General features: G+C 47.7%; 1 protein-coding gene across 8 annotated transcripts in view; it reads left to right on the top strand.

Moving 5' to 3' along the window:
• The first annotated feature begins 887 nt into the window (after positions 1-887).
• TMEM72 (transmembrane protein 72) overlaps positions 888-17,482 on the top strand; it is a 28,786-nt gene continuing 12,191 nt past the window's right edge. For 4 of the 8 annotated variants that reach the window (XM_074374406.1, XM_074374404.1, XM_074374408.1 and 1 more), the window contains exons 1-2: positions 1,187-1,256; positions 16,441-16,507. Coding sequence is in view for 1 of the 8 variants with exons in the window: in XM_074374402.1 (XP_074230503.1) it covers positions 1,187-1,256; positions 16,441-16,507 (137 nt within the window). In the remaining 7 variants the exon portion in view is untranslated. Of the gene's footprint in view, positions 1,257-16,440; positions 16,508-17,482 lie in introns of those variants that run through there. The other 4 variants (XM_074374402.1, XM_074374410.1, XM_074374409.1 and 1 more) reach the window with 4 other exon arrangements.

Raw genomic sequence — 17,482 nt, 5'->3', positions numbered from 1 at the left:
CAATCAAATTAAAATGATTTAAAAGCCAAGGATATTTACTTATATAAATGTGTATGCATCCTCAACAAAGAAAAAAGCAAAACGGACTATGCCTGAGTTTTCTATTATTAGAATTTGGTTTGGGTTTTTTCCCCTCCTAGTTTGGTTGTTTTGTTGTCTACCGCATACGGGCAGAAGCATAAAAGATTTCAGAAAAATGTCAGGGAGGAAAACTACAACTTCCTGTAATTCAGTCCCTGACATGAGTTGGTAAATAAAGAATTCGTAAAAGCCCACCATTGTCCAATTTGAGGAGACCGGCTTCTTGGAGCAGTTCTCAGAATATACTTTGAGAGCCACCAATCCAGCCAAACCCTCTCATTTGTTTTCTGCAAAAGTTACTAAGGCTCACACATGTCTTTGGGTTTCCCCAAGGTCACCCCGTTAATTATTGACACAGCAACTCCCCTCCCAATGAACCACAGTCATTTCTTACATCACTTGTCGGGGATGCATGTGGGGGATAAAGATAGGTCCACGTGCAGCACTGGCCTGAGCTAAGTACGTCTGGTTGGAGTCCAAATCTGCCACAGACTTGAAAGCTTTCTAATCCACCTATACACAGAAGAATAGAAGCTTGGAACTCATTGTAAAAGTTGTTTCTGGGGGTGATTTAAAGACACATCCCTCTCCCTGATACACACACAGACACAAACCCACATGCACACCATCACCTGCAGACACTGGCTCCCAGACCCTGAATGCCTGAGGTCCAGGTGTGACTTTCTTTGGGCCCTTCTGCTGCTCAGGAAGGGAGGGCCTGGGCTGGCTCCTTGGCTGGCTCCCTCCTCCCAGCCAGAAATAGTTAATTGCCAGCTCCAGGCTGCCTCCAGCCCAGCCCTAATCGGCCTGATCTCAGGCGGCTGCGCCGGGGCCGCAGCGGCTCCAGACCAGGCCCTGGCTGCGCGGAGCAGTAGGGGCATTCTTCCAAGGTAATAATTAAGCCAAGTGCCTGGCAAGCCAAGGAGGTGAGCCCTATTCACACCTCGGCCAGGCTGAAGTGGCGTGGACTGGTTTGGGAAGGCAGGGCTCCAGAGCACGAGAGCCCAGAGCCGGAGGTCACAGCCTCCCACTGCATACAGGCGACCTGGAGCATCTCGGGCCCGAGCTCCTGCCCTGCTGGGACCCTGCCCTCGCCCCCCGCACCATGAAGCTGCCGGTATTCTGGACTGGGCTGGAATACACCTGCCGGCTCCTGGGCATCACCACCGCTGCAGGTAAGACCCCGCCTCCCAGCTTCCGTCCCCTGTGCACTGGGCAGAGCAGACAGGACTGCCCGAGGTGTGGGAGCCGGCTGGTGAGGGATGGGCAGAAACACCTGGCCACGTCTTCTTCAATTCCTTTCTCAACACCCCAGAAACACTGCTCTTCAGGGCAGTGGCCAGTGTAGCGGAGTGCGCCTGGGGCTGGGACCCAGGAGTCTGATGCTGAATTTCAGCTTGGCACCCCACCATCTATGTGACCTTGGGAACCCTCAGCACCCTTATCTGTGAAATGAGCTGAAGGTCAGCCCCACCTCCTCAGGTGCTGTTGTGAGGTGGAGGTGGGGCTGACGGTGAAGGGGTAAAGGGCTGGGCAGACATGAGAATCGAACGCCTCACTGTACGGTCGTGGAAGTGGTCAGTGGAGCACATCTTGTTTTATTCAAACCACAGCCCAGTTCGTGGAGAGAGAATTCCCAGCACACAGGGCAAGCTGAGCTAGACGGCTGGACGTGGAGATCCCAGGCTTCCCAAAAAGTGCCGTGGGTTTGCAGGGAGAAACGGCTCTCCTCCTCGCCCAGCCCAATCTGTTGCAGGGGTGGGGGCTGCTCAGCTAGCTGGGAAGACCGACGGTTAGAGCAGAAGCTGTGAGGCTGTAATCCTGAGCTCTGCCATCTCACTTCCCCAGTGCAGACCTGGGCCCCCATGTGGCCAGGATCTGCGGTGGGGAAGGGAGCAGGCAGCATTCTGAGCCCTTAGCTCTGGTTCCCACAGTCCCCTGGGGACAAGGAAGAGACATCCACTGCTCAACAAGTCCTTCCCACCACTATCCACAGTCTTGGGCGTGGGTCTTGGAGAAAGGGAAATGGCCGGCAGCTCAGACTCCAGCAGTGCTGGTCCCCATCCCAGCCCTGTCAATTGCCCGTGTGTGACCTTGGGAGAGCCCCTGGGCCCTCTGGGATGGTGCTTTCTGACCTGTAGGTTAGAGATAACCAGACCGGCTGGCCAGGTGTTTTGGAGGATCAGGGATGCATGAACTGGCAGAGCTATGTGGAACCAAGGATGTGACCATCTTGGGAGAAGCCCCCAGGGCATAATTCAGAGCTAGGTGAGGATCTGTGTCCTGCCCAGGGCGCAAGGCCAGGCTCACTGAGCTGCTGGCCAGAGGTCTCTTCTAGCATTTAACCCTGAGTTAGCACAGGAAAGACTGTTGTAGATTGTCCAATTACACCCCCCTGTAATGAGATGGAGCACCTACGTTCAAACAGGGGGTGGTGACCCTTGCCCAAGGTCATGCTGCAGGTCCGAGGGACAGCCAGCCTGGAACTCTGGTCCCTCAATTTTTGAAATGGCCAAGATTCTGGCCAAAGAGCTCTCTCTTCCTAGGGCAGGAAGCCCCTCCCAGTGGGCACCAGAAAGGGTCTGGAATTGCTCTGCTGAGGGTCCTGAGTGAATGAACTGATGGGGGAGCCCGCTCCAGCCCCTGTCAGAACCACCTCATTACCAACGTACACCTAAGGGAATGAGCTCCAAGGCCCCTAACTGCCCATCCTGGGGAGGGGAATTAGCCCCAAGTAGGGTTTCTGGGTGTGGGGTTCGAGTCCTCATCTACCGCTGTTGACCTTGACTCCACCCTGCCCTCCACTAAGCCTTGGCTTCCAAGTACGTAAAACACACCACTTTCAGCTGTCAGATATCACGGGGACGGGCCCCCGGCCACACTCTGCCCGGAAGGGACGCCTGGCTCCTGTCAGGAAGCTGTTTTAAGAGGTATATAAACTTCGAATGGATTAGCTAAAGACAGTTTAAAAGTCTGATTTATCTCAGCCAGTGGAAGGGTCTGCAGCCACACACACACACACACACACACACACACACACGCAGGCATACCGCTTCTCTCAACCACAACCCTTATCGCAGTGGGGAGGGCCACTGTTCATGCTGAGGATGGGCCTCCACCTTGGTTTTGATATAGGATCCAGGCTAAACATAGGGCATGAGTTGCCTTCTAATGGCCCGGCTTTCCAGTAACCGTGTCTGGACTTTCTAGAGCACTGGGAGCAGGTGGGAAACCAGAAAGAGGGGCTTTAGTGATCTTGAGAAAATCTCGAGTTTCTTTCAGCATCACTGAACTTGCTGGCCTATTTCCAGCATGGAAGATTTGCAAATTCCTTATTCTCTTAAGCCTCTTTTTTGTTGTTGTTCTTGAAATCCTCTATTGAGAAGTCCAGGCCTCATTTCCAGAGGCACCGTGGCTAGAGAGGAAATCAGACTTGAGACAGAAGCTGTCACTTTGCAGAAACCCCAGGAGACCTAAGCTAACCCTGGTCCTTCAGGGGGAGGCGTGTGCGGTTTCCAGAAAGTAGGAAAAGCATGTGACCCAAGGTTGCCTGGAGTGTCACCTGCAGGGACCAGGCAGCTCCTAATCCAGCAGCCCCGCCCCTGGTCCCCCTTCTCCTCTGCACACAGATCTGAGGCTGTCGGCAGTGCTGAAGGCACCAGGCCCCGGGAACATGCACCAGGAGGGTGAGGCTGAGCGGCTGTGGCCAAAGACTGCCCTGCACAGGTGCTGGTTGGCTGAGCCCATCTCTTCCTCCCCATTCAGCCCCTTTAAGTGCAACTTCATTAGGATGTCCTTGGTCCCACAGGCCATTGCAGTCCCACCCCCATGTCCAGCCCACATGAGTGGGCACAGAACACTGTCATCCCCAAACAAGGGTAAATGGGCCTTACAGATTGCTCCCAGGCAAAGGCGTTTTGAAAGTTAGAAAATTCTCTCCTTCTGAATCAATCATAAGGTTTCCATTTCATCACAGACCTATCCTCTCCATCTGTCTTACACTTGGCTGGTGTCATTCAATGGCAAGATGTTCCTGGCCATGGAAGGCATAGGGCATCCCTCTGTTGCTGAGATGTGGCACCAGGAGCCACCCCAAGAGCAGACACAAGCAGGGAACTGCACACGGACGGGGAGTGTGCCACACTTCCCTGTGCGGATGTTGGACACCGACATACATCCGTCCCTCCAAGCAGGTTCTCACTGAGTCCACCTGAAGACAGAGCCATGACATCCCAGGTTAGAGACTCAGGCCCCAGGAGAGGCTCAACCCTGTGATTTGTTCTCACTGTGGGTAACTGTCAGGAGAGGGGGGACCTGGGAAAATGAGTTTAAACTGAGATGGGAGCACTGAAGCCCAGGGCACACCTCCTCCATAAAATGAGAGAACGAGAGCCTGTCCCATGGGATTGGCCCCCCTCCTGTGCTTGGAAGGCAGGGCTGTCTTCCCTTTGCACTTCCTCTGCCCTCTTCTTCCCCGACGATAGATCTCCATGAGCTTCCCCTCTGCTCCTCAGCCCTGAACAAGCCCATGGGAGGAGGATGAATGGGAGGAGGATGAAAAGAGATCCCTGTGTCAGGGGAGATGGTGCCTCTCCGAGGCTTTCAGATCTGGCTGGAGTGTGGAAAGAAGAGGGGAGACTCATTTCCCCAGGCCCTGACCCTGGAGAGAAAGCCGTCTCCTCACAGCTGTGTCCTCGCACCTGGACGGTTCTGGGCCTCCCCTAAAAGAGGAAATGCTGAGGAAATGTCTCCAGGCCCTGTGGGGAGGCCTCCCAACTTTCCTCAGAGCAAACGCACTCATACTTAAGGCTTCTCGCTGCCAACCCTCAAGGGTGGTTTTTTTTTTTTTAGCCTCTACTCTTGTTGTAAAAGCTGATAATAAACATCATGACTTGGGGATTTACCATGAACCTAGCTCAGGGCTACATGTTTTAAATGTAGTGTTTCCTTTCGACCCTTTGAAGCACCATCACGCCCTCCTCATCCCCACTGCACGGAAGAAGGAGCTGAGGGTCAGTGGGGTGAAGACCTGGCTCAAGCTCTCACAACCAGGAAGCAAAGAGGCAAGGTTCCCATTGACGACAGTCTACTCCTGTGACCCTCCTCTTAATCAGTACGCCTTCTACCTACATCGGGCTGAAAGACATGCCTTTGTATGTCTTGATGACCACGGGATGTAGAATGCAAAACACACAAAGCGTACCCAAAAGGCTGACTGAGGACCTCCCGAACAGTCTAGCGCCCCCACCATCAGTCTGTCCTGACCTCACAGCCTCAGGCAGGTAGTGTCATGAGAGAAGACACAGTTACATGGAAGCAAAAGAAGAATGACCAGGCATTTCCTAAATCTAAAGACACTGATATGTTTTTTAATCTGTAATATTATATGATCCGTTTTTTATTGAATGACATATTCTTTAAATTCTGTAATACTTCACAATTTTCAGAAGTTTCACACACGTGATTTCATACAATCCCAGAATAACCCTTCTTCTCTTTTTCTCTACACCTAGAATGCCCCTCCTCTCCCCAGAAGGCCCCTCTCCCTTCCCCTTCTCCCCACTGCTAACCCTTAGTTTATTCTCTGAATCTGTAAAAACACTGATCTTGGATCCAGCTGTTCATTCCCTGTCTCTGAATGATTGCCATCATGCTTTAACTGACACCATCAAGACCATCTCCAGCCAAACCCACTCCTGGACCTCAGCTGGGGACAGGTAAATCTGCACGCATTTCCAAAGGGAATTACCACAGTAGGACCTTCCATTTGTGGATCCAGAGGGGCATGACTGACAACATGCTCCAAGTCGTTACCTTGCTGCAGACCTACTAGGGTCTGTGAGGGCCAAGTGCTGAGCTTAATCCCATTGTACAAATGAGGAAACTGAGGCTCAGAATGTTTGGGTAGCTTGGGAGAGGTGACACAGCCAGCAAACAGCAGGTCTGGTATTGGAGCTCCAGTTCACCCACTCACAGGGGAGGGATGCAGTGAAACATCCGTGGGCTTTAGGGACACAGCTCCAAAGAGAAGGGTACCACCCAGCACACAAGGAAACCAGCTGGACTTGAGACAAAGCCAGTTTAAGCAAGCCCTGCTTGTCAGGCTAACATGCTGTTTCTTGCAAATCAACTACTTTGGATCAACCTGGAATCATTTAGGAGTTTTATTTTGTTCCAGGTTTTTAACCCATTAACCTCATCTCTGCATAAAGGATGGAGCCACATTCCCAACAGCCCCGCTCAAATGGACACATGGCTTATCAATATAGACTAGAATAAAAGAAGCATTTAAACTCAGCTGTTCTCATTATTTTTTAAAGAGTACAGCAAATGCATAGTTTGAGTTTAGCCCTATTCAAAGCCTTTAAAAAAAAAAAAAGAAAGAATGCTCTGATGCAATCATCTTGGGCCCTCCATGCTAATTTCCACCCTTCTTAAATGTGCATCCCTGTGACCACCTCCTGCCATCTAAGGAATCTTTATGCACTCCAGCACATCCGCAGGGGGATTTATTACCCAAGCAAGACCACATTGCTTTCAGATCCTGTAACTGAGTGTTGACTGTTTTCCAATCTGATTGTTCCAACGAGCAATTAAAACATCTCCACCTCTAGATAATATAATTTGGTTCAAGCATTCCTTTCTTGACTTCTTTGTGCCTGCTTCCTCCTTCTTAGATTTAAAACAAAAAATCTAGAAGTCCACCTAGGATTCATTTATCTGGTGAACATTTGCTGATTTCCCACTTTGTGCGATGTAGACACATAGATTAGGATGGGATGACCTCTGCCCTGGAGAAATGCATGATCTGACCAGGCAGACAAGCTAGTAAATATACACCTCAGTGCCAAGCATTGCAGCATAGTGTTTGGGAGGGTGAATTTGTGTCCTTCTCTATCACTTAGTAGATGTGTGTCCTTAGGCATGTCACCTGATCACCCTAAATGTCAGCATTCTCATCTATGAAATGGGGATAACAAGTGTATCTACCCACCAGGGTTGTGAGCATTTAGTGAAACAATGACAAAGACAGCGAACTTCCTGGCACATAGATTCTCACTCAGCGCTGGCTAATTTGAGAGGAATGTGCTGGACACAGGGACTGCGCAGGGTGAGTGATTGATAGGATCTTCTTGCAGGATGGAAAAACAAGAAAGATCAAAGGAACTGAACAAGGTAATATGTGACCCTTGAGGCTGGAAAGGGAGGAAGGGGCTAGACTGTGAAAAGCCTTATGCTGAGTAACACTTTTCTGCACATTTTGAGCTTGGGTCATTAAGATCATCCCACAGTACATTGGTTACTTCTACACCACATGTAGTGATGAAACCAGAAAAAAGATGGTAGCCTCATTTTATTTCTCATGGGCTGACAGTTCTTTTAAGAATTTTCCTTAGTTCTGTGCAACCATCTGTAATCAAAAAGAAATGTAGTCAGAAATAAGTGACTGACACTGGGGAGATGGAGCCCCTCCCAGGGCTTTCCCCTGAGCCTTCCCAGATGCCTTAGGCCAGGTCAAGGTCAGATCTGGTAGGTTCGGCTTGGATAGACAGCATTTGCAGGCACAATCATGGTTTTCTAGCACCAGGAGAGCTGCCATGTAGAAGAGCAGATGCATTCTCTTTGAAGGCAAGAAAGAATAAGAAGCAAATAACTCCGCCAAACACCTTGACCTGAAATCAAGACCTAGAAGAAAGTTGCCCTGTATGTCTCTACAAGGGAGATGCTTTTCTGCACTAGTCAATATCTTCAGCAGTGTCAGTGAATCCTGAGAGTCTGTAGTCCCTCCATGTAAATGATGTCATCAGCAAAATGTGGTGTATCGGCCCAGATGGTTTCATAGGTGAATTTTATAGCATTGAAAGAAGAAATAATATCTATGTTACACAGCCATTCCAAAAATTTGAAAAGGTGGGAATACTTCTCAATTCATTCTTTGAACTAGCATTATTGTGATACCAAAACTAGACAAAGATGTCAGAAGAAAAGAAAATTATAATATCCCTCTTCAACATAAATGTAAAAGTTCTAAATGAAGTTCTCGTAAATCAAATGAAAATATATAAAAATATATAATATACATAACCAAGTACAATTTATCCCAGAAACATAAGGTTGCTTTAGTATTTAAAAATCTATTTATGTAATTGATCATATTAACAAACTAAAAAAGAAAAGCTATATTATTATCTAAATAGATACAGAGGAAGCATTTGACAAAATCCCACATTCTGGAATGATAATAACTATCATCAAATTATTAATAGAAGAAAACTTTCTGAGCCTAACAAGGCCACACAAAACCTACAGCTACTTACAAATAAAAGACTAAATGAACAGGAAAAAAAAAAAAAAGAGGGGAAAAAAAAGACTGAATGCTTTTCTCCTAAGATTGGTAACAAGACAAGGATGTCCTCTCTCACTATTTCTAGTCAGCATTGTACTAGAGGTTCTAGCCAGTGCAACAAGGCAAGAAAAAGAAATAAAATTCATACACCTTGGCAAAAGGAAGAAAAACTTACTATTCAAAATCTGATGGAATCTACCAGAAAAGCTACTAGAAATAATAAAGGGTTTAGCAAGGTTGTAAGACACCTATAGACAAGATCACTATACAACAATCAATTGTATTTCTATATACTAGCAACAAAAAATTAGAAAATGAAAAATTTTAAATACATAGTAGCATCAAAAATATAAAATACTAAGGGAGATGTGTGACCCAAAAAATGTCGGGAAAAAAAACCTATATACTGGAAACTAAAAAATATTGCTGAGAGATAGTAAAGAAAACCTAAATAAATGGGGAGATATATTTTATTCATGGGTCAGAAGACTCAAGATTAAGGTGTCAGTTTTCACCAAAATTGCTCTACAGTTTAAATGCAATCCCAGTCAAAATCCCTGCAGAGTTTTTCTTAAACATTGACAGGCTGTCTCTACATTCCACCTGGAAATGCAAAGGTGCTAAAGTAACCAAGACAACTTTTTTAACAACGAGCAAAAATGAAAGGTTAACACCACATGATTTTTTTCATTTGTTAGTTTTATCAGGTAGAATTGTTAAAATTTGACCACACATATACAATATATTACATGTAAATATATATATATACAATATAATGCACATTTTTTTAGTTCACATATATGTACTGATCATTGTTTCTAAGAACAGATTAGAGGTTTGGCTTTTTAAACTTACATAGTTATCAAAGCAATAAAGCCAACCACAAAATAAGAATCAACAGAATGCAGTAATCCAGTCATAAAGGACCATCAAATGTGCTTATGCATATTCAAAAAATGAATCATCTAAGTTATAAATAAGTAGTTCATTTGTGTTTTTTGTTTTTTTTTTTTTTTTTGGATTCCACATGTAAGTGGTATAGCATTTTCCTTTCTCTTTTCAGTTCACTTCACTTAGAATGATGGTCTCCAGGTCCATCCATGTTGCTGCAAATGGCATTATTTTATTCTTTTTCATGGCTGAGCAGTATTCCACTGCATATAATACCACATCTGGTACAACATCCAGTCATCTGTTGATGGGTAACACTACCTGACTTTAAGGCTTCTTAAAAGTTACAGAAATCAATACAGCATAGTATCAACACAAAGAAAAACAAATAGATTAGTGGAACACAAGAGAGTCCAGAAATAGACCTAGTCCTATATGAACAACAGAGTTTGACAAAAGTACAATGGCAATTTAGTGCAGAAATTATTTTTTTCAACGAATGGTATTAAACAATTGAATATCCATTTACCAAAAAATGAACTTCTATCTATACTTTGTATCATACAAAAAAATGACTCAAAATGGTTAGACCTAAATGTAAAACCTAGTCAACAGGATAAAACCTAAGTGAAGCGATAGACAGAGATTTTTTTAGATACAATATCAAAAGTTCAATCCATAGAACAAGTTGATAAATCGTGTACCTTCAAAATTAAGAACATCACTCTTCGAAATATAATGTTAAAAGAATGAAAAAACAAGTCAGCAAAGAGACATGATGACAAATAAACACATGAAAAAGATGTTCCATGTCAATGGTCATTAGGGAAATGCAAATCAAAACCACAATGAGATATTACTATATACCTATTAAAATGGCTAAAATTAAAAAGACTCACCATACCAGATGTGGAAGTGTTGGCAAGGATGCAGAATTCTCAAATGCCACTGATGGGGATGTAAGATGGTACACTCACTTTGGAAATGGTTTGGCAGTTTCTTAAAAAATTAAAAATACACTTACTACATGATCCAGCCATTTTACTCCCAGGTATGTACCCAAGAGAAAAGAAAGCATATGTCCATACAAAGATTATACATGAATGTTCATAGCATCTTCATTTGTAATAGCCAAAACTAGAAACAACCCAAATGCCAATCAACAGAAGAGTTATGAACAAACCAAGGCATATATATCCACACTACTCAGCAACAGAAAGACATGAACTATTGATACATGGTACAACGTAAATAAATCTCAAAATAATGATGATGAATGAAGGTAGACAGCAGGAAAAGAGTGCAAATTGTATGATTTCATTTGTATAAACTTGTAGAAAATGCAAACTAATCTCTAGTGATAGAAAACAGATCAGTGGCCCCTGGGAGTAGAAGGAAGGGTGGGAGGGTAGGATTACAAGGATGTGAGGAAACTTTGGGGGTAGCAAATATGTTCATTATCTTGATTAGAATAATGGTTTCGCTGGTATACATATATGTCAGTACTTATCAAATTACACACTTTAAGTATGTGCAGTTTGTTGCATGTCAATTATACCTCAATAAAGCTGTTAATAGTGGATGTATCAGTTAGTTACCTATTGCCAAAATAATGCTGTGTAACAACTGCCAAACCTTAGTAGTCTACAGCAATAAGCTTTTATTGTTCACACATTGAGCAAGGAGGCTAGGCGGTTCTGCTAAGTTGGCTGGGTGTTCTCACCTATCTGAGCTGTTGGTTTGTCAGACTGAACTTGGCAGGGATGGTAGGGTTCCTCATGCCCCAGCAGGCTGGCCTGGACACGTGCCCATGATATTGGCAGAGGCACAAGAGAGCAGGTCCAGCTCACAAGCCCATTTTACCTCTGTGCTTGCCTGGTGCCTGATAACAACCTGTGGCCCAAAGTGAGTCACATTGCTGAGCCCAGATTTAAGGACTGGGGAAACTGGGACTGCCAAGTCACATCACAAAAGGGTGGATACCAAGGGGAGGGAGCTTTGGGGGCATCCCTGCCACCCACCACAGGGACTTCTACCGGCCAAACAAAATAGACCTCTTAGATGGTCTACTACAGTCGATGGTAGAAAATTTAGCAGACAGTGAAGACTCTCTTGCCTTCAGGAAATTCTCCCAAAACAGGCTGGTGAGAGGTATTGGAGTGCACTGAGCATCTCTCTATACTCTAAAATCTCCTCTAACTAAATATCTAGAATTTCCTTCTATAAGATCTTGGCCTTTTCTCACAGTGTCTCTGGCTCAGAAGTGTCAGTTGAATGGCTCTCAGTAAACGTCCCTGCCAGGCTTAGAATCTGCCACTCCTCCTGAGTTAAGAAGCCTCCAGCTACTCCCTTATTGTCTCAGTGGAGCCTTAGCAACTGGTTCTGACATCTCCATGTTCTTAGAAATGGTGCAAACCTAGCTTTCACGTCTACAGTCAGCTGTGACCCTTTCTGAACTTAAACCATCCCCAGCCGTTGTCATCAGATAAGTGTGTCCCTACCTGAGATGTTCCTATAGACACTAAGACCAGTAGGAGATACGCCATAACTGGGGAGGAAGGACAATAAATACAACACGAGGAGTTCCAAGGTGCCCTCAGTAGCAGTGAGTGTGACATCCTCAGCCAGCCGCCCACGCATCCAGGACCAAGACCATGGCCTAGCATGGAAAGCCAGTTAGCGTGGCCTCTAGTGACTTCTGTGAAGTGGCCTATGTTGCCACCAGGGTCCTGCACTGAATGCAAGACAGGTGTCAAAACTCAAGTCAGTGATGGAGTCAGAACAGATCAGCTACAGCCAAACACAAGGTCGGCCCTGAGGCCAGAAGCCCTGAGGAGAGCCCCTTAGCCATTAGCACCATGGACTGGCCCAATCCTCAGGAGCACATGGGCCACTAGCTGGCTCCACAGAGGGCCTTACTCATGAGATATTGAGGTAAATGGAGCTTTGGACCACGTATCTCCCAATCGGGCCTCCAGAAGGGACCTGAGTCAAGAAAATCAATGCACAACATCAATACGTAGAGCTCTTTAGCTACAATAAAAGCAAGTGTTAATGGAAGGAAAGGATAAAAATAGACCCTCTCGTTCCCTGAGACTACTGAAGGGAACAACCCGCCTCTCCTAATAATTCTATTAGGCGTTGTCTACATTTGCTCAGTACTCTACAGTTTACAGAGGCTGAGGCTGAAGCCAGTCATGCATGTTTCATGATCCTCATTTTCTGGAAAAGGAAGCAGGCAGGGGAGTTTTCCTCTGCCTGAGGAGCCAGGACTCTGCTTTTCTGATCAAGCCTCACATTCTCTCTGCTACAGCCCAGCACCCTTGTGGACTTTGTGTAGATTTCATCCACCCACACTCTGGACCAGAGTTCCAGGAAGCCCAGGAAGATGCTCCAGTGTCTGCCTGGCCCAGGCCTGCACCAGGGGCTCTTGGTCCAGAAATTCTGATACCTGCTAAGCCTGAATTAGAACAAATAGCTCAGGAAGGCATCTCGGAAGAAAATCCCTGTCCTCTGAAAGAAAAGACTATGCCGTGGTTGGATGCAGCCCAGACAGGAGGGACAGAAGCTAAAGGAAAGGGGGCGAGAGGAGGAGGCCAGACTTGTCCACAGACGCTGGTGCTAACCAGGAGCCCGTACAGGTTGCCCTTCTGGAGACTGTGAGGGGAGGTGAGATGGAGGGAGGGATGGGGCAGACTGTGCTGGGGTGGGCCTGTGATATGTTCTGTTGGGCCAGGACGAGAAGCAGAAGGATCCTAAGGGACAGATAACAGGGAGGGATGGAAGGAGTCTACAGGCCACTCAACCGGGGTGTCAAAGTGGTACATCAGGCCCCACCCAGCTCCCTCCCTCCCTCCCACTCCCCCCGCCATCCTGCAGCGTGGAAAACAATACAGCCCACAATCCAAGGGCAATTCTTTCTTATAGAGAAGTTGTTACAAGAAGACCTTGATTCTGGGGACATGTATGGTATTTGTTCCCCTGTCTCCATTGTCAGACTGTCAGCTGCTCTGTCCCCGTGCCCAGCTCAGGGCAAGGGCCGCAGGGTCATCTGTTGCAGTGAGTGGCTGATGGAGGTTGGCCCATTTTGCTCTGAGCTAGAACCTTGTGAAACCGCAGGAGTCAGGAAAAAAGAACAGTCTCAGAAAAGCAGCCAGGAGATAGCAAGGAGCCTGGGCAGGCAGCTACTGGGCAGAAGCAGGCAGACAGGCAGATACAGGGGACAGAAGGAAGGACTTCACATGGGTCACCATTGCCTCAACGTTGCCTGGTCTGCCTCTGAGAACATGAGCCCCAGGACTGGGAGGGTCAGACAAGTGACCCCTTGGCCCTCGTGTCAAAGGGCCTTATGACCTCCCATGAGAATCCCCTACGGCTCTCCTGGCCTGAAGAGTCATGTCCCTGACTCCATGCCCCCTGCTTTCCTCCTCCAACCACGGGGCACCCCTCTGTCCCCTGGGCTTGCAGAAGCCAGCATGTTTATTGTTGGTTGAGAGCTTTGGGGAGGGTGACCGCACTTCCCTTGGAGGCTGGGAAACTTGCCTATGCTGGAGTCAGAGGGAGGAGGGAGGCACATGCCATGTCAGGCACAAAGCCCTGTGTTTCAGATGCATTATCTTCTCCAATCCAAGCAACAACTCTGGGAGGTATAATTATTTTCTCCCCATTCCACAGATGGTAAACCCAACTCAGATGAGTTAAGTACTTACCCACAGCGACCCAGGTAATAACACACAGAACTGAGGTTCCAATCCAGCTCTCTCTTTCCCTACTGTTACTCTCGATTGTTGTTGTTGTGTTCTTTTTAACTGCAAACCAGCACTGCCTCTAGAGTGTTCCTGAAATGCACCTTTGACTATTGACCCTTTGTTTCAGTCAAAACACATCAAAATAGCTCTCCATATGCCAAAGGGGTACAAATCAGGGAAAGTAAGTTCCCAAGACCCTTTCCTGCCATCTGCTGGTCACCTGCCAGAAGTGCATGCAAATCCACAAGACCACCCAGGTGAAGGAAGGCCCTGCCTCCCAGGAGAAGTGAATGAGCATAAGCATCAAGCCTTGAGCAGAAGACCCCTTCCCCAGGCAAGACCTTTCCCCCGGTTGGGCTGGATCCTTGTACCAAAAATTCGTGATTTCATTGAGCGCCTGTGATGTTTCTGGCCTTTAACTTATTGAAACCTCAGAGAGATTGGCTCAACTATTCACTGGCAAATGTGAGACTGAAAAGCAGGACCTGACTGAGGCACCCATGACTGGTTTGTGGGTTGGTTGGTTTTACTTACAGTCTCTGTGCCTCCATTTCCTCTTCTGTAAAATGAGGGTAACATAGTACTTTCACATAGGACTGTTGTGATAATTAAATAAGTTAATAAATGCTAAGTGCTGGGAAGAGGACAGGACATACAGTGAAAACTAAATGCATGAATATTTGCCTGCATCACACACACACACACACACACACACACACACACACATACAGGTAAACAGTGCAAACCAGGAAATGGCCCATCACCTGGAACCAGAAGTCTCAAGTTAAGTCAGCAGGTCCTTTGCTTTCTAGCACGTGTCCTTGGGAGAATTGCACAAGGTCACTTAGCCTCATTTTCATGCCTGCATAATGGGGACTATCGAACTCCCTGTGTCCTGGGGCTGCTGTGAGGAGCCAGACACCTGTGATCACTGTGTATAAGCTATTAAGGGCTTTTCAGGTTATGTTAACGCTGCAGAGGGGTGTGAGGCTGCAGAGCATCCCTGACCCCTCACCTGGGACAAGCGGCTAGAGCCTGGGGAGGACAGAGGCAGTGTCCTCCACCGCCCTGGTGCTCAAGCCCAGGGAGTACCAGAACCCCCCAGGAATATAGCAGCACCCCCTTCCTAGACTGATGAGCTCTGTCCCCTTCTCCCTGAAGTACTTCCACATTGCCCCAGAAAGTGAGGGGTGGTGGTGCTGGCAGCTGATTGAAGGGCTCCACCCTGCATTTCAGCATCTCCGCAGTGGACAATGGGCTCAGGTGGCCCGAGCATGGAAGCTTACAGAGTGTCTCCACCGGGAAAAAACAGGGAGCATCAGGCCCAGGGAAGGAGGCCCCGGCGTGGCAGTGATGCAGGACCACACACGGGCCGCCAAGAACAATAGCCCAGCCCTACCGTCTTTGACTCTCTGGGAGAGAGACAAGGTGAAGTCACAATCTGGCAAATACCAGGGTGGGTCACTGGAGTCCAGAGAGAGAAATACAGGCAGCCTGGTCTGTAATAAGAAAGAGGTCTGATGAGTGAGTCACCATGGAGGGAGGAACATCTCAGGACAGCCACCTGCTGTGTGTGCACTGTTTCCATCAGTGGGTAGATGGGTCAGGGCCAAAGCTGGTTGATTGAAGCCATGAGAGGAGGGAGACATGGGGACCCAGCAAGTCCACAAAGGTGGGTCCAAGACAGGATTCACCCCAGACAAATGGAAGGTCAGATATTTGAGCATAAACACCAGCTGCCAAGAAAAGACAGGAGGAGAGATGAGGCTGAGTGGCATCTCATGTCCAAGTAAAACCCTAGGGGCTTACTCAGCACTGGGTCCAAAGCAACGAGCCAAGAGCGTGAGATACAGCCACCAAACCAGCAAGTGAAAATGAGTTCTTGGGACAGAAAGAACAGTGATCTGGGCAAGGGAACAGGCGTGGGGCGGGTCCCACAGCCAAGCACTGGAGCCCAGACGCAGAACACATGGGCCTGCAGGACGGTGAGGGCCCTTGAAGCCACTACACGTGGCAGACAGCTGTGGAGCCCAAGAGTTGGTGGCCTGTCAGAGCAGGCTGTTTTTCGGGGCACAGAGGGGTGGCAGCATGACCAGTGTGGACAGAGATGGACTGGCGTCTGCTCTAGAGAAACTGGATGAGAAGGACTCTGGGGTACTGCATAAAGCCCCTCTGGTTTCCAGAGACCAACCCAGAAGGCTCCCTGTTCTCTCGCATCTTCCCAGACACAGCTCCCTGTGCCACTGGGACGAGAGCCTACCCTGGCTCCCAGTCCCCAGGAGAGCGCGCACTCCATGGCCAAGATGCCCTCTACAGGCCGTGCTGCAGCTGGAGCACTTGGCCCATTCTTCCCTCCTTTTCTTCCCCCTTTAGTGTTGATCGGCGTGGGCACTGAGACCTTCCTCCGGGGACAGTTCAAAAGCTTGGCTTTCTATCTGCTGTGAGTATGTGTGCATGTGCCCCTCCCTGCCCGCACGTTCTGCTCTAGCTCACCCCAAGTCCACAAGTCGATCTGCTGAGACTCACCCCAGCACCCCCCCCCCTTAACCACATGAGCTCCATTCTATCCCAAAGGTGAAAGGGGTAGAGGGGGCTTCTGGAATACCCCCTTTGTTTGGGAAAGGACCATCCCTTTGTTTAGTCAGACTATCCCATAAATCAACCAGTTAGCATTCCAACCATCCACCCGCCCACCCATCCATTCATCCATCCACCCACCCATCTATCCACACATCCAACCCATCCACCCATCCATCCACCCATCCATTCATTCATCCATCCACCCATCCATTCATCCATCCACCCACCCATCTATCCACACATCCAACCCATCCACCCATCCATCCACCCATCCATTCATTCATCCATTCACCCATCCATTCATTCATTCATCCATCCATTCATCCATCCATCCATTCACCCATCCATTCATTCATCCATCCATCCATTCATCCATCCATTCACCCATCCATCTATCCACACATCCAGCCCATCCATCCACCCATCCATCCATCTTTTCAATCATTTCTTTATTCAGCAAACATTAACCAAACTTTTGTTTTAGAGAGAATGGAATCAGTTCAAAGGACTATGTATATATTTGAGCTCCTGTACCTGCCAAGCACAGTTAAATTGTTTTGTTTACATTATATCTTTTAACTCTGACAGTATTACAGGAGACATGTATATAGTTTTACGGATTAAAAAAAATTCAGAGGGAGTAAGCAGCTCAGCCCACATCACCAAGCCCACAGCAGCAGGGCCCAGATTCACCTACCTGGGTACCTTCAGTTTCTCAGCTCCTGTCCTTTCCTCTCTGCCAGCTGCCTCTGCAAACGCCCCCTAGTAGGGAAAAGATCGCTGCGCAGTGGTAACCCAGAGGGGTGAGGAGAGCCTGGGGTCTCTACAGGCTCTG

The sequence above is a fragment of the Camelus bactrianus genome, chromosome 11, assembly GCF_048773025.1.
Source record: "Camelus bactrianus isolate YW-2024 breed Bactrian camel chromosome 11, ASM4877302v1, whole genome shotgun sequence".
Lineage (NCBI taxonomy): Eukaryota > Metazoa > Chordata > Mammalia > Artiodactyla > Camelidae > Camelus > Camelus bactrianus.
The sequence above is the reverse complement of the archived record's forward strand: the minus strand, read 5'-3'. Positions and strand labels throughout refer to the sequence as shown.